Raw genomic sequence first — 25179 nt, 5'->3', positions numbered from 1 at the left:
TGAGTATATTGTTCATATCTTATATAGTTTGCCTTTTAATACACATTTCATAATGTTTACATATGTGTATATTTTTTTTTGTTTTACATAAAACTAAATAACAACTACCTAGGCACTCACGCATATGAAAAAGTATACATATGTATATATACACACTGTGCGCATTGATATGCCAAGGTAATTTCCTTTTTCTGAAAAACTGAAACAAAAAAAATGAAAAAAACATGAAAAAAAAATTATTATATCGAATACGACAACTCCAAAATCGCCACGCACCAGCTATATATCAGCGGTGAGAAATTTGAAAATATTGTGTTTAAAATATTTTTTTAAACCATAGATAATAACAAAAGTTTGGCATATTGCATGTATATTACTCCATTTAATATGGATAAAGAGAAGTATATATGCACGAATCTATGCTAATTTAGCGATATATGCTCATATTTTTTCTATTTAGAAATTATTTTACTAATAATATAATATTTTTTTTATTAAAGTGTAATGTATAGTTTTATAGTAGACAAAAAAATTGGTGTAAAATGGATGTGGATAAAATAGTGCCTTTAAAAAGCACAGTTATTAATTGAACATATAAAACGGGACACATTATATATTAAATTAAAACAGAAGAACATAAAAAATGGTGAAAAAATGCGATAATATTGCATAGAAATTTTTTTAAGAAGACAATTTGGTGCTCTTATTTTCTATAGAAAATAATAACAAAGGAAAAATCATAGATATATGAAAATATATTTCATATGTATTAATTAGCAGTTTTCATTTTTCAAACATATAATAATATATATGTAATTATCAATCAAATCAAACATATTATGTTGTGGTAAAATAACATTTAAAAAATCATTACGTATATCACTGATAACATCTTTAATATCACTAGCAGATCGTTGATATACATTTCCCTTATGATAAACAGTCTCGACCCCATCATTTGAAATAATATATGCATTAATATGTGAAAAGGGTGATATTTTATATAACATTTCTAGTTTTAATCTTTTTTTGATAGTACTATTTTCATCGGATGTTTCAATAACTATATATGCACTTTTATTTTTGACTTTATATTCTTTTAAGGTTATTAATGTTTCTAAAAAAAAAGACCTACTTGAATATATTATTTGTTTTGTGTTTACATCACGTAATACTTCTATTTTTATTATTGTTCTACAACTTGAAAATAAGGGAGTATGGGGTAATTGTGGTAATTCTTTTTTACCATAATATATATACAATTTTAAAAATTCATTTTCTTCATGTATAAAAGCTATTTTTTCTCGAATTAAAAACTCAAAAAAATTAATGAATTTTATTTCTGAGTTTAAATGGTTTTGAAACATTTCCATATATTTCTCATTATGGTTTTTTAAAAAAGTGATTTCTTTACTTATTTCGTCGGGTTTGCCATTTTCGTCAGGTTTGGTATTTTCTTCGCCATTTTCTTTGCCATTTTCTGCATTTTTTAAATTATCCATGAGATACGTAATGCCCAATTGATAAAGAGATTCACAATAGTTGAACGTTTTGTAAACTTTTATGATTTCTGGTAAGACACCCAAATAGTGCAATGTTATACTGTTGGCATTTTCTATGTGTTTATATTTTTCGCGAATAGAATCTGAGTTTTTATTATTTAAATAACTTTCAAAAATATGGGATAATAAAGAATAAATATGTTTTCTATTTGCAGTTTTAAATGATTTATGATAAGAAATATAATATGTTTTTAAAAAGTCGCTGATGTTTTCCATATTTATAAAACTGCCATCTTCATTGGGCATTTTTTCACTTTGTTTTTTGAAGCATGATGTGTTGTATTTGTCTCTAGTGTTGTCACTAGTAGAATTGTCTTGATTATTTTCATTATTGTGATTCTCAATTGTCGATGGGGAATCAGATTGACATTTTTTAACATCTTTTAACTCCGTTAGATGCTTCTGAATAAATTTCTTTAGTTCGTTTTTCAATTTTAGATGCATTTTTATAACAAATGTACTTCTATTTACACGATTAATGGAATTAATAATATCAGAACTACATGCAGAACTGTTGTTACATAAAATGTTAAATATTTCTTCGTATGCATAATATGACAAAAATTTTTTATAATATTGTTTTTTAGAATCAAAAAAAATATTTTTTTTCATAAAATAGTATGTTTTTGGATTACTATATTGATTAGAGTCGATGTCTTTTCTTAGTTCTGAATTATTATTTTGAATATTATCATTTTCATTTGGTACTAAATTTTGATAAAACTCATTTTCAAAAATTGTAGTTGTGTAATTTTTTTGATTTTGTTTTTTAATATTTAAGAGTATATTTTCCATTTTCTTAGCATCTATATCGTTAGCTCTTTTGCTGGTAAAAAGGGATTTAATATGTGGTTCCATATCTAGATATATATTACTAGATAAAATATTATATTTAACAATATAATTATCGATACATACTAAAACATATGTATAAGGATTATTTTTTTTGTTTTCTTTTTCCATTATCTTATTAGCATTTTTTATTATAACATCAATAATATGTAGATCGGGTATTACATAATAATTATGATATGATGATTCTATTTCTTGTATCAGTGTTTCTTTTAAATATATATAAATATTAAAATTGTTTTTTTGTGTATTAGTATCACTATTTTTTTTTTCTTTTATATAATTTGATAAGAAATTAAAGTACATAAAATTGTTTTTAAAAAAATAATCATTTTCATAATTTATTATATTAATTTTTTTATCATTCAATAAAAAATCATTTATGATATACCGTGAGAATGTGTCATATTTACTGTTTCCATGTAAGTATTGATATGCTTGACTTTCAATTTGTTGGATATTTTCTTCATTAGCTTTTTTTATATTTTCAGAGTTTTCAATTATTACACCCCTAATATTTTTTTTTATATTCAATAATTTGTTCTTAAACATTTCTAAATTATGTGTGATACTCTTGATGTTTTTTTCTTTATCTTTGTCTATTTTCTGTAAAATTTGAAGGAGCGAATAAAAAGTTGTATGATATGACACAAATCACGGTAAAATAAAAAGTAAGACAAAGTAATGGCATATTTATAAAGCTTACCTTTTTATTCATATCACTAATTAAATCAATTTTAGAAAGAATATTTTTATAAATAAAATGTGTATAATATTTATTTTCACTTTGAATATTTGTAACAATTTCATTAAATATATTAATTTTATCATCCTTTAGAGTTTTTAAATTTGTACTATATCTATTTAATACATCTTCATAATATTGATATATTTGGTTTAGTACTTTTTCATTATGCTCAAAGGAATCATATAAGGTATTATCATGTTGTATTAAATATTCTAATTTTAAAAATAATTCTTTATTATAATCTATCACATAATTATTTACATTTTCTAGGTAGTATATTATTTCTGTTATATTTTCAACTAATGCATCAGTACTTTTAATTATTTGAGAATTATTTTTTTTTGAATTATCATTTGAATCAGTACATACTATCATAGGAATGCCTATAAAAAAAATGTGTAACGATATATATGATAACTTATAATAAGGAAAGAGACAAGCCAATTAGAGCCTTTTCATACATATAATGGCATACTTCTAAATATTCAAAATAAATACAAAAATGTAAAACATATGATCAAGAGGGTTATGCATATATTATTTCATTACTTATGTAGGGAAATAGGAAAACTTTCAAGGATGTCTGAATTATAAAGGAAAAAATAGCGTATATACCTAACCACGTTATATCCATTTTTGCTTATTTTGATGTCATAAAACTAAATACTAATTCTATGATAAACATATATGTATCAGTTTTATTCTATTCCCATAATTATTGGATATATCTTTTTTAACATTTTCTAAAATGCATCACCAAATTGGGAATTTTTTTTTTATCTAGTAATTTTTTGTTTCATCTTTTTAGGCAATTTGTTAGTATTATATTCATGAATATGAAAAGATAAAAGATGATCAATAGTTATGCATTCAAGGTATTTAGAAAAAAAGGCATGTGAAATAGCAATGTGATGAAATGATAAAATAATATGTACAAAAAATAGGGGTGGAAGGGAAGTGATTATATTATGTTTTTTATAGTCTCTACACTCGATTCGATTCTCTTTAAAAGATTATCTACATATAAAACAGAAAAAATATATTCATTAATATATATAGTACAGATAATGTGTATGAAGGAATTCACATGCTATAGGGAATAAGAATCGATTATATAGATACATGCATAATTTTCAAACAGGCGTCATATAATTAATAATTGTGAAACACACCCACACAAAAAAATATCATAAAAAGTAAAGATATAATTTATATATTAAATAAAATGCAATTTTTTTTTTAAACTGAAATTATATTAAAAATTATGTAATAAAATATCAAATATAGTATGCACTAAATGTGCTAACAAATAAATGGAAATAGTAAAATTAAAAAAAAATTAACGTAATGTGTTACGCTTATTTGCAAATTCCAATAATTAATGTATCTATAATTATTATGTACTGTACACTTATTATTATTTATTTTTCTTTTTTTTAAATATATAAGGATTCGATACATAGAATCACATAGTATGCCCATATATTCTAATTTTCGAAATGAAGGCTTGCATCTTTTTTTATTCCCATTTACTATACCGCGATATAAATAAAAGGAAATAAAAAAGTAGCAAGCTCGGGCAATAAACAAGTTAGCACTGATATATTATTACTAATATAAATGAATGAATTAAAAAAGTTTTTAAATAATATTTTTAATTAACTATACCTGTATTGCTTAGCAATTTACTTTGTACGTGCATATATTTCTGATTAGACTGTTTTTTACTTCTTTCATTATTATCATCATTAAGGTTTGCATTGGACTGAACTTTTTTTTGTAAAATCCTTTAAAAGAAAAAAAAAATTGAAAACAAATTAAAAAATGTGTATATATTTCAACTAATATTAATTGCCATTAGCTTTTCCACTTTGCATTCATTAGCATGTGATAAAACTATTTCGACAAATAAAACATTATTATATTTTTCTATTTATTTATATAACCGTTCGTTTCTTTCGTTTATTCTTTGCAACATTTCTTCGGATAAGATACTTTTTTGTCTTTTTTTCATTTTCTATTTAAATAAATAGGGAATACAAAATATTGTATGTATAAAACAGATGTGGTATTATGAATAAAGATAATTACAGAAAACGACAGCATATGGAGAGATATAGAATATTATATATGCATAAATGCTTTGATACATTTTTTTTCATGTCCTCCTTCTTTTTGTTTAGCTCATTTTGTAATAACTCTTTTTTTTTCTTAATGCTGCAAAGACAAAATAAATATATAATTATATATATTATTACGTAAGATAATCATAATTTATTTATTTTTTTCAATTCTTACTCGTCTCGTATTTTTCTTTGAATTCTCAATTCATCTTTCTTCATTTGTGCGACCTCCTTATTTTTAATTTCCGACTCATGTTCTGTATTACAACAATTTAAGTATAAAAATATTATTAAAAATGTGAATAATAAAATAAACTATTTTTCGATAAAACGCGCAACTTTTGTAATGGTTGTTTTTTTCGTCCTTACTCTTTTTATCTTTCCACAATTGTATCATCTGTTTTTTTTCTTGAATTTTCAAATTGCTTTTCTTTTGGTCCTAAATATGATTATGTTCGTATGCATTTTTTATTTATTATTTATAGGGTGATAAGAATAATAAGAGCACAAATAAAGAAGCAAAGAAAATAACAAATATGAAGAATTTCTTCATTATATATATAGCTAGTTATCAATTTATTTACACATTTTTGAATGTCTACTATTAATATATAAAAGTTTTTTTTTGTTTTTTTTTCATTTACATTTGTATTAATTATGCTTATGCTATTTAGCAATTTATTCCTTAGAGTATTACATGAGACAAATTTTCTATACCACTCTATGTGCTCAAGGATTTCACTTTCATTTTTGCTTAACGCATTTTTCAATATATCACATATCATCTTCATAAAAAAGAAAATTCGAAAATATATGATGTTGCATATTTCTTTTTCTAATAGACAATGCATATAAGCATGCAATATATTTATGTGTTCACGAAACAAGGGAAAATAATAAATAATTTCATGAAATGATTTATAGTATAAAATTGCTTATTTAAAAAATACTTCATCCCCTAAATGTATATTATTTTCGTAAACTTCCATAAAGTAGTTATTTTGATCACTATCCCATGACCCCTATATTAAAACAGTAATATGCGCATAATTGTACGTTTATAGTTACAAAATACAGATGATCATCTATGTATATATTGACATCTTCGATATTTCTTTATATTTATTTTTTTCATTTTATTATTACTGTTTCCCCTCCTATATCTTCAATATTTTTATTTATTTCATTTATTTTTTGTATAACATTATTTAATGGTTTATCTATTTAAAAAAACAAAAAATAAGACAAACATATCCAAATTCTTCAGTTGTGTTATATAAATATATATGTATAAGCGCAATATTTGATACCTTTATTTATTGTTTCATAACATTGTTCCAAATAATCCGCTATATCATCATCAATTTCTATTTGGTGTTTTGTTGTAAGCAAAAATAAGACATTGCTTATGTTAAGCTTTGAAAAAAAAAAAAAATAAAAATAAAATAAAAATAAAATAAAAATAATATCAAAACAACTTAGTTTTGGATTTTTGTTATTATTCTTTATGTAATACTTCTTCCAGGTGGTTTCCCTTAAAGTCTTCATAAATATTTTTGGATAAAATGAAATATTCTTTTTCATTTAATTCCGAAACTTTTATAAGTACGAACAAAGTTAAAAATAAAAATTTAATACCAAATGAATTTGATAAAAAATTGTTTTTCAATGAAGGTCTATATTCGGATTTTTATAAAAAAAAGCTGATTTACCTTGAGCTCCAATGTTCTTTTTATACTCAGAGACGATTTTTTGTAAAACGCATAGCCACTTAATTATAAGAAGGTGAAACCCGATATATGAATAGATAAATCCATACAATCGTATTATTTGTGAAATAAAAATTCATTATTTAACAATCAGTTTTAAATATTTTACTACCTCTTTATATTCGTTGTCTAAAAAATCTTTATGTTGCTTAAGGCTTCTTCTCTGAAAAGGTTTAAAATTTATGAATTCGATTTTTTCTATTGTATATTTAATTATGTTTTGTGGGGTGTTCAATCCTAACCGTTCCTAAATGAATGTTTTCACTGTTTATTATTTTATTTAATTTTTTTTCCATTCTTCGAAATCTGATGTATATATAAATTTGAAGAGAATGGTAAAGTTAGTATATTAAAATTCTGTAACTCATAAATTAAAACATAAAGATATATGCCCATAGATATATAGAGATTCATTTTTAGTTATTACGAAGATGTTAAATATCTGTGCTTTTCTTTCCATTCATTAAGATCTACATCGAAATAAAAAATGATGGCGATAAGGATTATATTGTCATTGATTTTAAGGGAATATTATATTGAGCATTTTCATAATTAAAGATATTTTTTTCCTGCATTCAGATTTTTAATAATTGTATATATGTGTGTAATGTTTTACATAATTTTTACCTTTAATTTCCATGAAAAAGGATGAGTTTTTTTTTTCATGATTTTCTATTAATTCGGGGTTATAGATACTTTCTTTTTTTAATTCCTTAAAATCGTCTACCCCCAATTTTATTTTATCTGTTTTATTTATTTCTTCTTCTGTTCCTGTATTATACAATTTTATTGGTAATATATATTTTTTTATAACTCTTGTATTTTCATATTTTATAACATTGTTTAATTTTCTTCATTTTTTTCGAGAACTTTTACCTTGAATAGTTCCCTCCTCATTCGTTTGGGTAGTGGTATTCTCTGTCAAACTTATTTCTTCTTCGTTCTTTTTATAATTTTCATCCTTTTCTAATATAATATCATTTGCCATTTCCTGTTATACATATTTATTAAATATTAATAAATTTAATGGATAATAGCAAAGTGAAGATACATATATGAATGAAAATATATAACTACAAAAAAGTATTAAATAACTCTTACTGAATCGGAGGAAATGTCATTTATATCTGTTTCATCGATTTGACCAACAATATTAGTGTCTTTATCTGATAAGGATTTATTTATTATACTACTTTCATTTGGATTATCTATATCGCTATTTTTATCATATGATTTAGCTTCCCAGTCGCTATTTCCAAGTATTGAATTTTTTGCATCATCATCATCAGATAATACAATATCATCATTACTATCTGAGTAATTGTTTTCCCCACTTTTATATTTAGAATCATTGCTATTTAATTCATAATTATCGAATATATTTTCAGAATCATTTTTCATTCCGTCTTCAACTATGCTCATATATTTTCTAATTATTTTATTTTTTTCATCATTATTATTGGATTTGTTTTCACCATTTTCTGAACTTTCTTTATCAGAGTAATCATATATTCCTTTCATATTCTCCCCTTTGATTTAATTTACCAAAAAACGCGCATCTATATATATGCATTTAGTAAAACATTATACTTATGTTTCGCCAAGCTATATTCACAAAAAATATAATAGAAGAAATATATTTTTAATATTTCAAATGGAATCTTACTATTTCATTATTTTTTATTATTATTTTTGTAAATTTGCTAATGCATTTGATAAATTTTTTGGTTTTTAAGGTGTTATAGAAGTTTGTTTTTTCGGGATAGACAGTATACTATATTATGTAAATATACATTTTTTTAAATACTTGCATATTTACATAAATAGTTGAAAAAAATAATTTTTGTACTTTAACAGATTTAATTAAAAAAATACAAATAATAAGACAGAGTTTAATTTTATTACATATTTTTTTATAAGATGCTTTTATCTATTTGCCACGATTATTTTTTTCCGAGAGAAAAATATAAATTTATAATAAAAATATTATTTCACGTAATAAATTTGTTATGAAAATTATTATAAATAAAGAGAACATATTATATTAGTTTTTTTATATATTAATATCGAAAGAGTATAGGACTTATTTTAAGCATTTAAAATTACGTCAATTAAGTGCATATTTTAAAAATTGTCTATTTTTTAAAAAGAGATAATAATGTATATGTTATTTAGTTACATTGATGTATGTTCTTTATGATATAAATGTGTATACAATGTATTATTTATTTTTTTGTGATTTTTTTATATTCATACGAAAATTGGTAGGGCTTTACCAAGGGAAATGGGAACGCCCATTGAAATGGTAATGTATCATTTCCATTTTTTCAAATAGTGTCAAATATAAATGTTACCATTTCTATTATATTCAATTAATTTATAGTTTTAAGGTATATCACATATTTTAATGTCTACACATATATCATTTGGTATTCGAATAAGACACAAATGCATGTATCATGAGCAAGTGATGTAAAGAAAGTTATAAAGAATATATAAAACTTAGTAATATAATGTAATTGTGTTTGGTAGAATATTGGGTATTATATTTCTCTTTTTTGTAGGATGTTTTATTTTTTAATACTGTTTGGTTAATTTGGCTGAATATAAGAATTGTAAATGAGGCAAAAAAAAGAGAGGTGAAAAGGTTTAATATTCATGTTTGTTCTATTAATATTTTTCTTTAATAAATTCATAAATATATTGTATTTTTTCACTTATTTTATTTACATTACTAAAAAATTTTAAGATGATAATTTTAATATACCACTCATTTATGTGCATGCTCATATGTATACATATGCAGTACACTTTTAGCACATTGTTGAAATTTTTAAATATTTTCCAAAATTTTAATAAATATAATTTTATCACATAAAAATATGTTTTGTCATTTTTTCGTACAATAGGAAGATAGTGGAAACAAATTTACCCAATAAAAAAATTCAAGAAAAATGTGGATGAATAATATATGAAAAAATATATATATATATATATATATATATATATATATATATTTAAAATATTGTTTATTTTTCTAATTTGAAAGTACTACAAAAAACACATGTGTATGTATAATATAAGCTCGTATTAACGAAAAAATTTTACGAATTTTCGTATAAAAATTTTAATGAATAATATTTTTTTATTGAAAATTTATAAGGACAATTCAGCATACAATTTTTTTTGTTCTACTTATACATTTTTACTTATATATAATGTATTAATGCATATACACATAAGAAAAATAATTATATGCATGCTGTTGTTATTTGTAATTTTATCTTTAAGCATTGATAAAATTAAAGAAAATTGTGAAATATAATAAAAGATAGTAATATTTCACTCATTTGAATTATATACCAATTTAAATGTTTAGCATATAAGCTGTAAGCTTAATTTGTGTATATTTATTTTATTTATTATATTTTTTCTCACATTAATTTATATTATTCGCTTACAATGCTGGTTTCTTGTTTTTTTAAGTTTTTTTAAATTTACACGTAAACTTAAATGCATGCATATTATTCATATATATATCAACCTTTATGTATATTTATTTCTATGGGTTCATCATAATTAACCCTATTTTAAATTGATGAATGCAGAAATATGCATATCAAAACGTCATAAAGCGTGTCTCTCTTTTTGTAGTATATATATGTATGTATATATTTACACTCGAATGGATGTCTACCGTTTGCAAACAAAAATATGAAATTGTGTGAGTTTCATATGTGTTATAGCATCTTATTGTTATTTTTATTTCTTTTGGTAAATGCTACGTGTTTTTTATATTGTATGTAAAATTCAAGGCTTTAATTATGTGCACATGCATATATGCGAGCAAGCAGGATCGAAGTGTATACATAAATAGAATACAAAATATATTTGTACCCCATACATATCCTTAAACATTATATACGTCATTTATGAAAAAACAAAATGAGAAAAAGAGGAAATATAAAAATTTTCGAGCTGGAAGAAATAATTTTTATTTTGCTACATTGCTTAGATCAAGACAACAAATTGAACAGAGAAGTTGTGAACACTCTTAAGACTTATATTATTTATCATGAATGTGAAATTTTAAATTATGTATTTTCATTTTTACAAATTCAAAAAGTTAGTCATGAAAATCAGAAATATTTGTTATACTTAATATATGACATTATCTATTATAGTGTCTATAATAGTTTTAGTAATATATTTGATGAATATTTTGAGAACGATAAAAAAAATGGCGATAAAAAAGATAATGAAAAGAAAGACGAAAATATAAAAAGAAGCAAAAATGAGAGCAACAAACAGGGAAGAATATCCATGGAAAATAATATTAACAGTTATATTACAGATATAAATATATTTAATAACATTATAAAATATACATTTTTTGATGGAGACGAATATTGTTTTATATACAATAGTGAGTTTGAGAATAGTAATAATGACCATGATAATAATTATGAAACTATGAAATTGAAAGACAAAATTATTAATGAAAATAGTAGTAACTATAGCGTTCGAAATATCCGTAACATGGGTTCGTTTAACTTTTGTGATAATAAAACCAGCTTGAACCTTTTTACACATAATAAAATATCCTTTTTGAAATGTGTAAAAAAGGAAATATATAAAATGCTTTTAGTTAATAAAAAAAAATTAGCTAATGATAAGCTAGTTATGTATTGTACCGATAATATATACAATAAGCAGAATATAAAAAACTCTGAAATAAATAACATTATTAAAAATATAATTAATTTTATACTTAATGAAATGATATTTATAAAAAAGAATGATGAAAGACATGCCATAATGACTAAGTTGTTAATTCTATGCATAATGAAAGAAGATTATTATTTAAAAAAAAAAATAATCGAAAAAATTAATTACTATATTTTGCAAAGTAAAACTGAAACTAATGGAGATGATAAAGATAATGGTAATAGCAATAGTCTTAGTAACACTCCCCCCAAAAATAATAATAATAATAATTACAGAATTAATCCAAATGTATACATATATCTAGATTTATATATAGACATATTTATGCAAGTACCTCACCTTTCTAAAAATGTTCTTATTGATGTATTTAAAATTATAGAACATTTAGTCCACAATAATAGTGATAATACTGCTAATAATACTAACAATAGTAGTAACAACAATAAAAAACATATAGATATAATGCATAAAATATTTTTAAAAATATTTTACAATCTTCATTTTCCTTCCATTTTATATAATATAATTAATATGGACGAAAAATATAGAAATCAAAATTTTATAATATTCCCAAATAAAAATAATGCAAATGTATATATTGAAAATAATGTAATACATTTGTCACTTGAAAATACTAGTGAAGATACTTGTACAACATATACAAGAAATTCTTCTGTGAATTCAAGAATATGTAAGCAAGTTAGTAGCAGTTATATTTTTAACGATAATTTAAATTACAATCAATTATATCAAGGAAATATGAAAAATAAGGATAATAATATGAATAAAATGATTAGCAATAAGATTAGTGATGAGGATAAGGCTATTCAAAATGATGGAGAATGTATTGTGAATTCAATTGAGATTGAAGGAGAGAAAGGAGAAAATGAAACAAAAAATACAACAAAAATAAATGACCCCTCTTCCTCAAAAGAATCAGAAAACGAAAATAAGTTGATATTGCAAAATAATAGTGAAACTTTGGATAAAAATATTAGTAGCCTAAACAGTGAATCGGTAAATGAATTAGACAACGGAATAAATAAATTTAACGGACTGAGGAATGATGAAAAGGAAAATTCATATGAAAAAAAAAATAAGTATGAAGATTATGATGCAATACAAAATAGTGAACTAGTGGGAGGGATTAAAAGAAAAGGATCATCAATTTCCCAAAGTAAATATAGTGAAAGAATAAAAGCAGAAAGTAAGGATATACATGATGTATGTATAAAAGTATTAAATATATATTTAGATATAATATTGGATATAAAATATAATAATGAAAATTATACAAGAATACTTTATATTATATCAAAATTATGTTTATATATAAATAATGATGATACTATAAAAAATGTCTTAGAAATATTTATATTTTATTTCTTTTCATTTTTCAATGCTACTATTAATAATATATTAATGCATGATATTTCTAGTATATATAATAATGATTCAAAAATTCGTATAAATTATATAGGATTGAAAGAGTTACCAAATTTTAATATAATAAAAAGTTTTAGAATAACTTTACAAAATTGCTTATCAAAAATAGAACACATAGTAATGTTTACTAATCAAGTATTAACACTAAATTATTATTTTTTATATATATTAATTAATCAGAATTATTCTATTAATAACCCAAGTGATATTATTAAAAAAATAACATCAAACTTATATAAGTGGACCTTTATAGAAATTATTGAAATTTTTAATATCTTTATAGCATGCATTTATACGAATAATTCTGTATTTAATTTTTTGAATGAAAAATTAAAATCAGACAACAAAATAGATATAATATCTTCTTTATTTATATTGAAACAATACATTGTATTGATATCAAGCGACTTAAGTAATCATAATATAAGTTACATTTCGAATCAGAATATAAAAAAGGAATACAATGTATGCGATGGGGATCAAAATGCTTGGAAACCTAAAGATTATTATCACAGGGAGCATAAAAAATGTTTCACAAATTTAAATACCTTTATAAGTGATATACAAAATGTTAATACAAATATAGAAGTTATTATCCAAATAATTTCAACAATATGTGAAAGATTTAATAAAGATTTAAACATTATATATTTGGTACTTGAAATTAGCTTATTTTTGTCTTATAATGAATATTTCAATTATTATTCATATAACCCTAATGTGATATTTGGTTTGCTACCAAATATATATAGCCCTTTAACTGTTATGCATACTAAAAATAAGAGCAAAAAAAAACTAATCATTGACCATATTGAATCAAAATCAGTTTTCCAAATCAAGCAAAATCCCATTTCAAACAATGAAAAAGGTACCTTGAATAATATGGATTTTGAGAAAAACACAAAAAATCAAGAAAACCAGATTTACAATGAATTTTATAAACAAAAGAAAAATAACATAGATGAAAATACCGAACAAAATGGAAATATTGATGAATATATCGAGAAAAACAAAAATAATAAAGAAGAAAACAGTGTAAATGAAATAAAGACATGGGCTGTTATACCAAACAAATATATAATAAATATATTTCAGCTCTTTATAAATATATTGTTAAACGAAGAAGAATACTCTAAAATAAAGAGTAGAAAATATGGGTATTCAGTTGATAATGGTGATATAATACACATGCCTCAAAATGGAAGTAACAATACTAGTAACCAATTTTATAAAAGTGATAATACTGTTGATAATAAATGTTTAACAAATATAAATATCATTGCGCATAATCAAATGTTTTATGATATATATGATCACTTTTTTATTTACATGCATCCATCAGTAACTTATATAAAAAGACTAATTTCAGAGGCCTTTCAATATAACTTTTCTATACATTCAGCACGGGTTTTATATCCATTATTATTTGAATATTTAATGAATATAAAAATAAATTATAAAATAGTAATAATACTTTTAAAGTGTTTAAATATTATATGCATATCATTATATAATTATATGAGTGTAAAAAATTTAAGGATTCATTCAAATTTTCATTTTAATTTTTTAATTTTACCAAATATGAGCCAAATTATGTCAATTCTATTTATGTATTGCTATCACGAAAATTTTATTATATCCTTCTTAAGTTTACAATTAATTTCAATTTTAAGAGTTTTTACACAAAATACAAGTATTAAGGATGCTCAATCATTTACCTATTTTGATTTAATGCTTAATATTTTGAAATTGTCTTTCAAAATAAATGATAAAGACAACATCAAGAAATTCGATAGCATATTTTCTGAAGAAAAATACAACAGCAATATATCGAAGGACATGAATGGAACTGGAGATAATAAGACCATTCAAAAGACGGAGAAAAAAAGGAAGTACTACAAAAGGCTGATAAAATTATGCTATATAAAAGTAGCAAAGATTATAAGTAAGAAACTTTTAAATACATACCTGAAATCATATTCTTTAAAATATGTTAAAAAGAGCACAAACAAAAAGATAAACAGAATAATATCCAAATATTTTAATTTGGATGTAGAATGTATTGCAAAACTTATTCAAAGGTATGATGTTGATTACAATAATAATGCGTCAACTATGAGGGGGTCGAATTTGATAAATGTAAATACAGAAGTAAAGGAAAATATTAACACAATTTTGTTAGAAAAATTTGAGTATATAAATAAAAACATACACAATATTATAAAACTAAGTAGTAAGCTTTTTAATAGTTATGTAAAATTAGAAATAAATAGCATTTTTAATCCTCAAACGTATATAATACCATTTTTTTGTATATTAATAGAACAGTTAAAAATATTTCAGAATAATTTGGAGTTTGAAAATAATACCTTGTTTTATGTTAGCACATTAAATATGATATGCATAATTTCAAAATATTTGCCAAAAAATTATACAAACATATTGATAACAATTTTTTTCAAGCTAAATCCAGATGTCTTAGTAAATGAAAATGAAAATTTCCTTTTATCATTGTATTATAATTTTTCTTATATTTATAAAACACATATTTTTAATTTATATAAAGAAAAATGCACAACTTTACATACACAAAATTGTATTGAGTCTATACATTTAATAAGAAAGGATATTAATAGTATATCTTTAAAAAAATCTAGTGATAACCAAATTGATTTTAATAATTTTATACTTTTATCAAATGCATATAGTAGTGACATATCCAAACAAAAAAATATTGAAAATGTTCTAAACTTTATTTACAAATATATAAAGGTTCATAACGATAATATTAAGAGTGCTTTTGAATATTATATAGAAGAAAAACATAAAAAACAGATGAATCATGCTGAGAAAAGAGAGCCCAGTTTGCTTTGTAAGCTTAAAAATGCGTTAGATAAAAAAAATCAGGTAATACAAAAACTAGTAGACTTATTAGAAAGTAAATTAGGAATGTATGTTGTTCAAACTGATATAAATTATTCTATAGGAAATCTATTTAAACAAGAGATAATGTCATATTATATTGAAAATCTAGTGAATAAAAAAAATATTATATGGACATTATATTTATTAAATAATTTATATTATTCAGATATTGCTAATAAAAAAGGTGGTGCATTTTCCTTATTCGGAAAATCAGCAAATGTTATACATTCTGAAAACATGCGTAATACATTAATTTTAAGTATGGGAGTGTGTCTGAAAAAAATAACAAAAACTATAAAATTTGAAGATTTATATAAAATGAATCAAATTTATGTGAATAATGAAATATTTGCTATTTATGTCAAATGTGTATATAATAACATTTCAAAATATAGTTGCCATTTTAAAAAAGTTTTTTTCAATAAAAAGGAGCAATCTAAAATAAATTATGATACAATTGAAAAGGAAATAATTAAAAATAGACAAAAATATACAGAGAAAATGTATAAAGACGAAAACAATCAATATATAAAAAGTAAAAATGAGTTATTTGCATTTCTTAGAAAAGAAGAAAATGCCAATTATTTGAACGATTCTACCAAATTAAATTTCAAGGATGTTATCCAAAAATATGCTTGTAATGAAAATTATTCTTTTTTGATATTCCAGATTTTAGTGGATCCAATTATAATTGCCCTTTATCAAGAAAAGGAGCCATGCTTGCAAAAGGGATTGTTAAAATCATTGAAGAAAATAGCCAAACAGTTGAAAAAAATTAAATGTGTTAATACACTCAAGGGAAGCTATAATAGTAAAGAGAATAATAACCTCGAAGAGGAAGAAGAAAATCAAAACATACCAGATTTGAGAGATGAAAAAGAAAAAGTGTTTTCTAATTTATCTCGGGAAGTGAATAGAAGGCAGGATAAATATAATTGTGTTTCATTTTTGGATACAAAAAATAAGGAATGCATAGTTGATGATATATGTGAGAATTATATAAAAGATAATAACATAAATAGTGATAAATTTTATTCTTGTCTATATTTATATAAATTTATCATAATATATTCATCATTATGCTGCATATCAAACATTTCTAACAATCCCATTCCAATTTCCGGAGACATAAACATTTATAATGTAGAGAAATTCGTCATATTTTTTAAAAGCCGCAATGATTGTAATAAGGATAATAGTGAAAATACTTTTGAATTTTCAGATAAAAGTGAATACTATTTTAAAGAAGAAATTATTAAAAATAATAAAAGTGAAAATCAAACGATCAAAAATGAAGAAAATTTAAATGAGAAAAAGGATGACTCCTTTTATATTAGAGAAATAGATAATGTGAATAAAAAAATAGAGCAAGAGTCATTCGATTCTACACCAACTTTACAAACAAATAAACAAAATGGAGTATCTAGTGACAACAAATTATCTGATCGAAATATAAGCAATGATTCGTATGTAATTCTTTTAAGTTCTTTGAAAACGGTTAATTACTGTTTGGGTATAAAACAATATCCTCTAAATACGCAGACAATATTCATCATTTTTGATGTACTTGTAAATTTGATTTTAAAAATTGTATTGGATCAAAAAGATAAAATTCACAAAAAACTGATGGAAAATAAAAATAAGGAAAATAAAAATAAGGAAAATAAAAGTGACGCAGATAAAAAGACAGCTAATAAGGGGAAAGCAAATAATCATGACAAACAATTTGACACTGGTAAAATACGGAATAAAGAAATCGGCAATAAAATAGATAAGCAAGGATCCAAAAAATGGGAGAAAGCAAAACGTAAAAAAAAGGGTGATAAGAATAAGATCAATTTTGTTGATGACGTATATAGTATTGAAAAAAAAAATGTTCGTTCAAAAAACATTGAAAGCATATCAAATGATGGTTATGGTGAAGAAATATATGAAAATATGAACAAAAACAGAAGCATAACAATAAGTAATGATAATAGTTATATTAAGAAACCTTATATGAATAGTTCAAATAATACGAATCATTCAAAGGATACTGAGGAAATCGAAAAAAAGACATCAAATGTACTTATAAATTCATCTATTAATGAAATAAAGGATGAGCACAAAATAAATAATATAAATGAGCAAATGAGCTATCATTTTTCAAAACGAATTATGGAGAATAATATGAATGGGTCAATAATGGCATATAATAATGAATACATAAAATGGAATAAACCCAAAGGAAAAACACTAATAAATAATCGAGTGGGAAAATTGGAAAAAGAAAAATGGATTGGAAAAAATAATAAAATATTTTATAATTTTAGTAAATATGAAAAAGTATCTATGATGTGCTTAAATTACATTATTTATATTCTTGTTAAAACTGCTTCAAATATGAACAATTTCCCCTTTATAATTAAACTAATAAAATATATCCACAATACATATATATCGACAAATATTGAGGAAGTTAAATTTGTAGTGTTCAGAGTAATAACAGAAATAGTGATAAATTCCCCATTTTTATCTCAAAAATGGAAAATTGAACCTGTAAATAATCATAAAATAGAAAAAGAAAAAGAATCCAATGAATGTAAAAGCGATGAAGCTATGATGGATGATCCAGATACTAAGGAATATAGAAAAGGAAATTATTTATTAAAAAATGAAGAAAAAAAAGAAAAGCATAATAATGAGACTATCAATGACAATAATAACAATGCGGAGGACAATAAAAGTATACTATCTTATAATTCGTCTAATTTTGAAAAATATATTAACTTAGTTTTTACTAATAATAATAACAATATAATACCATATGGTAATTTAATCGATTTAAATAATTCAGACGAAAAAAGAGAAGAAACAATTTTAGAAACACAACCAGGAAATATAAAAGAAAATCCATTAGATGATGATAAAAATAATCAGAGCCATTATAGTGCCATGAGTGAGGATAATAATAAAAAACATGAAAAAGATAAATTAAATGAAACTACAAAAGATAAAGATACATTAGATAGTTGTGGAGATTATATTTTTGACATAAGCCCTGAAGTTGTAAAACAGGATAGCATATTAGATAGCATTAATAATAACTCTCAGAAAGATGAGAAAACAAATGTGGATAAGTTAGAAAATATTAATTTGAACCAAGATGAAAAGAAAGAGTATAAATGTGGGCAATCAAATGGAAGAAATGACCAAAAAATATATTTATGTGAATGTTTGGGCTTGTTAATCCCGTATATAAAAGATAATGAACAGATAATTCGATATCTTAGTATTTATTCTATTTGTATATTGATAGGGAAATTAAAAGGGTTTAAAATTGTGAATAAAAATCATTTTATTTATTTTTTTTTAAACCCATTGGATATGGTTCTAAATATGTTACATAATTTGGATATGGTTAATAACAGAAGAAAAGGAAAGAAAGCCTATATCAAAGGTAAAATGATAAAAAAAAAACCAAAGACAAATTTAAGTATATCCCTCGAAAGGACCAATGATATAAATAAAAACTATCTGTATGGCGATGTAAATTACGATAACAATGGGAACTATAATTATGAACAAGCAATAAAAGGTTCAAAAATGCTAAATCTAGAAAATAGAAATGAAATCCGTTTCTACAGTGACAATAAAATTAATGAAGACTCTAAAAATATTTACTATAATGAAAAGCTTGCTAAAAGCTGTGCTATAGGTGAACAATCTAATAAAAATGTGAATAATACGCGTGAGGAGCTATTGAAATTATGTAAAAATAAAAAATATTATTATAAAAAAATAAACAATTTATACAGCATTGAATTTTACAACGATTTTTGTAAGACTATCGAAAGGAAAATGAAAGAAATATATGACGGGAAATATCAAAAAAATATTGCCAAGAAATTAAGAAAAATATTTGTGCATAATAAAAGGAACGAATTAGACATAACAAAAAATTACAAAAAACTTCCTAACATAATTAACTATATAATAAATGAATATTTTACAGAAAAAGAGAAGAAAGCATATATAAATTCCCTTTTCAGTTGTATTCATAATAAAAATAAAAATGTATCAATTTACGGAATAAATTTGCTCATGTATAATATATCGAATAAGAAAATTGACAAAAATAGTATTGAAACGGTTATGAATAGAATATTCAGTGAGTTGTATTATTATACTAGGGCAAATGTATTAATAAATGTGAGTAAGAATATAACAACAATAAAGAACATTAGAAAAAATATAAATGAAAATGACCCGAATAAGAATGGCAACAGTTCCAATAACTCGAAAGGGCATACTAATGAAAAAAAAGAATTAGATGAAACTCTAGAAGCATATACAAATATATGTTTGGAAATAAAAAAGAAAGAAGAAAAAAAAAATATTTTAGAAAAATATTTATATATAATTTTATTAATGTGCAGAAAACATTTTTATGTTATGATAAATAAATTATGCACATTACAATCGAAGTATAATTATGAGCATATATATTTTATATATATGATATGCAATAATGAAATATTATTATATAAAACCTTAGATTATTTATTTTATATTTTGAATAATTTGAATATACTCAAGCTAAATAACAATTTAAGCAATATAATGTCTCTACTATTTCATATACTTAAATTTAGAAATAAATTTATAAAAAAATATACACAGAAATATTATGTAGAATTATTTTTAATAGTCTTTTATGTTCTCGGTGTTAAACAACTAACTCATATAAAAACTAGTCAAGAAGTTGTTAAAAACGAGGGATTAGGAAATAACAAATATAATAGTAATTTCAATAGAAATGGTAGTGTAATTTATAATAATTTGAATATCAAATCAGTACTTGAAAATTTCAGTCTAGACAAAACGAATGTCTTGGGAAATTACATAAAAATGGTGTCTTCTAGTGTTGAAAATGATAATAATAATGAACAATTTGAAAAACAAAATTTTGATGAAAATAAAAAAAATTATTATAATGGTATTGGAAGTGAAACAAATGATGATAAAGAACCACGGGAAGGAAATAACGAAAATATTGATTATATGAACAAGATTGAAGAAAAGACATCTTCAGAGTATGATATGGGAGACAATAATAATGATATAGAACGAATACAAATAGGTATACAAAACAGTGAATGCCCAAAAGACCGTATTTTTGAAGATAAATTAACTAGTTCTCATTTTTTTATAAAACGGCATGATGAATTTAAATTTACAAATATGAAAAAAATATCAAAAGAAGAGTACAATAAAAAGATATACAAAAATTATACTTGTAGTATAAGTGTAAATAATAGTTTGAATTGCTTAAATATAATAAAAGAAATTTTAAAATTAAATAAAAAGAAAAAAATATTAAATTATTACAAAAATAATAATTTCGAAAAATTATTATATTATAAACATTCATTTGAAAGTGGATTAATAAAATATATATATGTATTTTTAAAAAATAATAATGATTGTTCAAAAGTATTTAATTTCTTAAATTTTTTCATAAAAAGTAATAATATAAATTATATAATAATTTCCTTGATCATATTGTCCCAGCTTCCTTTGTGTGTATTTACAGTGAAGGATAGAAGAGATGTTTCTGCCAATACTTCAGAAAGTTCATCGACAGTTAGCAACTTGGCAAAAAATCTAAAAATAATAAAGCCAATGGTTTCTGTGTTGTATTATATCAGTTGTAAATATAAAAACAGCTATGTTACAAAATATTTGCACATATCATTTAAGAACTTATTTATAATATTTAAAGATGTAATTAATTATCAAAAAAATAATAACATGGAAATATTCTCTCTATGTATAAACGAAAAATATGCTTTAAACATATTGAACTCTTTATTTATTAATTTATTCAATAATGATAAAAATAGTATTAAGAATGCTTTAAAGGCTTTCAAAGAGGCATGTAAGTATGAAAGCAAATGTTGGCCATCAAATGCATGCGCTTCATTTATAAATACCTTATGTAACCCGAATATAATTTTTATATATTTGAATAGTAATGAAACTATGGAAAAAATATATATATGCAAGATATTATGTGAGGTTTTTAAAACGATGAGGCGCGAAAAGGAAAATATAATCAGAAAAAAAAATGAACAACAGTCTTTTGGTGAAATAAAATCGCATTATAACTCTATATCCAATTTAAAAAAAAAACACATTTATGAAATTGCAACATATTTAATGATACATTTAGTGGATAAAAGAAAAAAAGTTTCCTTAAATGTTTGGTTAGCTCTAAAGGAATTGATAAAATTTAAATTCTCTGATCATGTAAACCCGACTTTACACTTTTTTTATTATAAAATGTTTGTATCGGATGAAGAAAAGGATGCTTTTGAAAAAAATGATTATTCTACTAAAAAAAAAAGGAAACATACGAAAAAAAGAAAGGATCAAAAAAGAGATGCTCACATCAATATTACCAACAATACGAATACATATACATTTGCACAAAAGTACAATCATAATGATGATGATCAAATAAAGGATATGAATATGATATATTATGACGAAAAAAAACACATACCTGGTCATAAGACAGAACCAGGTGATACTATAAATAATCCACCATGTGAACATTTTTTAAAAAAAGAAAAAAGAAATAAGAAAAAGTTGAGCATAGGAAAACGAGGGTGCAATTACACATATCCATCCATTATAATAACTGAGGAAGTAGATCAAAATGCCAACTTAAAAAATAAAAACTTACTTCCTTATAACACTGATAAAGTTAGCAATGCAACTGAAAAAAAATTGCATATAAGCAATAATAAAACAAATAAAATTAAGAAAAATAAGACACGAAAGATAACAAAAAAACAAGCATACATCACTACAAGCAACAGTGATCATGATGAGATAAATAAAATGAATAAACAAATAGACAATAGTGAATCAGAAAATACGTGCAATAATAGGATACAAAAAATTAATATGTATTATTACAAATTATTCATTGAAATATTTATACCCCTTATAATATGCATAGATACAAAAATATCATATCGAAAAAATTTATTCGTGAGTATATATAAGTATTTGACTGAGAAAAAATATGAAGAAAAGCATGCTCAAAATAATTCATTGTTTCAAATTTGTGATAATACTGAATTATATAATATATTTTTTAGTGAAATAAAATTAAACATAAAAAATATAAACAGCATATATCGAGCTTATATAATTTTACTAAATAGTAGAAAATGCTTTCATAAAAAATTATGGAATATTAATATGCCAATAAGTGAAGACGTAATGAATATGATAAAGGAGTACAACTCAAAAAGTACAAAACATAGAGCAGAGTATGTATTATTTGGCGATTTAAAAAATTATATATATGCACAAAAAATGAAAGGTGAGCAAAGTGATAATAACAAAGATGATAGCAGCGAAAAAAGCAAAAATAATATAATATCCAAAGATTTTACCGCATCTATAACAAATTCAATAATAAACACATTTTCTGAGACCTTTAATTATTCATATGATAGTTTTTTTGGGAACAACGATAGTTTAAGTAAATCAAGTAGTGCAGATATTTCTAAAAATTACAAAAGTATAATAGGTGATAATCAGAGGGAGCTCCAAAATTATTTAAGTCAAGATGAAGATAATGCCAATGAATATAATAATGAAAAGTCTGAATCACTTCATAATAATATTATAATAAATAATGATCGTAAAAACGATGAACTACATATTTATGAACAAAATGAAGACGGAGAAAAGCAAATAGAACAAAATTCATATACTTTAAAAAATAGCGAGGAAAAACAAAATTCCAACATAAATGAAAATTTGAATTCTACAAATAAAAAGAAGGAAACAAATAACAGCAATATTCGAAATAGTTGCAGTAGTGAACAAAATAATGGTATCACTTTTGAGTCACAACTTAAGGGAAATTTGAAAAAATATCTTACATCCTTTAATAAAAATATTGGAAACAGAGAAAATTACTGTATTTATATATCTAGCAGTGATGAAGAGGACGAAATAGAAAAAAATCTCCCGATAAACTCTGAGATGGCAAAAAGAGAAGATGCTACAACAACAACAGTCAATGAAGATGGTTCTAAAAGAAAGGAGCGGGTACCAATAAAAAAAAAAGATGCTTTAATAAATTACTACGGAAATGTGAACTATTTAAAAAGGAAGTTTAAAAAACTGGAACAACTAAATAAGTGTTATAATTTTATTAATCAATTTAAAAGTATACAAAGTTTAAATATAAATGACAATTTACTGCACTGGATAGAAATATTGAAATTCTTAAAAGAAGATCCTCCACAAGTTATATTATCAAAAGATAATAAATTTGTTGAGAATTTTGATTTTTTTGAATCATCACTTGTCTGTTCTTTAACTGTTATAAAATTAGTGTCTTTAACATTAAATATTAGAAAGTTGCATAAAATTGTTCGAAATAGTATGGTGATTGATTCAGAAACTTATCAGAACAATGCTGGAGGTGAATCAAATAGCCACCTTAACAGAGACAAACCAGTAGGGGATGAAAATACGTATGAACATAAAATAATGGAAGAAATGTATTATATGCACTTATTATATATATCAACAAAGCTAGAAGCTCTATCATCGACAATTACTAAACAGTTATGCACATATTTGCAAGGGGATAAAACGGACCTTCACTTTCCCATAATTAAGTCATTGTCAATTCTTTCTATTTTGAAACCGTATTCCTAATTTTCATTAAATTTTGATGTGTGATATATTTTTGTTTTTTTCATCGTATTTTAGTAAACACACCATTACTAAAATAACATATAATTTCATATTATTTTTATTAACATTTTATATGCTTTAAAAAAGGTGCCTAAGGCCCAAGTTTTAATAAGTTTGATCACAATAACAACAAATTGTAAATGGCAAAATGATGAAAACGAAAAAATAAATACATATATATGTATGCAATACATATTCAACGCTTGTATATTTTTTAACTAAAACATTTTTAAAAGTCATGTATGCCCATGTTT

At 22.9% G+C, this 25179-nt stretch overlaps 3 protein-coding genes across 3 annotated transcripts; 1 reads left to right on the top strand and 2 right to left on the bottom strand.

Moving 5' to 3' along the window:
• Window positions 1-773: 773 nt before the first annotated feature.
• PVVCY_1000860 (conserved Plasmodium protein, unknown function) lies at window positions 774-3796 on the bottom strand (the record flags this gene model as incomplete). The annotated part of the gene is made up of 3 exons (XM_008625539.2): window positions 774-3020; window positions 3121-3545; window positions 3712-3796. 3 exons carry the CDS (start codon window positions 3794-3796, stop codon window positions 774-776), a joined length of 2757 nt encoding a protein of 918 aa, XP_008623761.2.
• Window positions 3797-4816: 1020 nt separating this feature from the next.
• Window positions 4817-8575, bottom strand: PVVCY_1000850 (conserved Plasmodium protein, unknown function; the record flags this gene model as incomplete). Its single annotated transcript, XM_037634423.1, has 17 exons — window positions 4817-4949; window positions 5109-5179; window positions 5313-5379; window positions 5461-5542; window positions 5655-5724; window positions 5930-6070; window positions 6236-6307; window positions 6432-6505; window positions 6596-6701; window positions 6802-6881; window positions 6998-7055; window positions 7167-7217; window positions 7297-7360; window positions 7482-7524; window positions 7682-7825; window positions 7931-8045; window positions 8156-8575. 17 exons carry the CDS (start codon window positions 8573-8575, stop codon window positions 4817-4819), a joined length of 1791 nt encoding a protein of 596 aa, XP_037490522.1.
• Window positions 8576-10999: 2424 nt separating this feature from the next.
• PVVCY_1000840 (conserved Plasmodium protein, unknown function) lies at window positions 11000-24886 on the top strand (the record flags this gene model as incomplete). Its single annotated transcript, XM_037634422.1, has 1 exon — window positions 11000-24886. One exon carries the CDS (start codon window positions 11000-11002, stop codon window positions 24884-24886), a length of 13887 nt encoding a protein of 4628 aa, XP_037490521.1.
• Between the last annotated feature and the right edge of the window lie 293 nt (window positions 24887-25179).

The sequence above is a fragment of the Plasmodium vinckei genome (genome assembly GCF_900681995.1).
Source record: "Plasmodium vinckei vinckei genome assembly, chromosome: PVVCY_10".
NCBI classification, from domain to species: domain Eukaryota; phylum Apicomplexa; class Aconoidasida; order Haemosporida; family Plasmodiidae; genus Plasmodium; species Plasmodium vinckei.
Note: the sequence above shows the minus strand (reverse complement) of the source record. Positions and strands in the feature narration are given on the sequence as shown.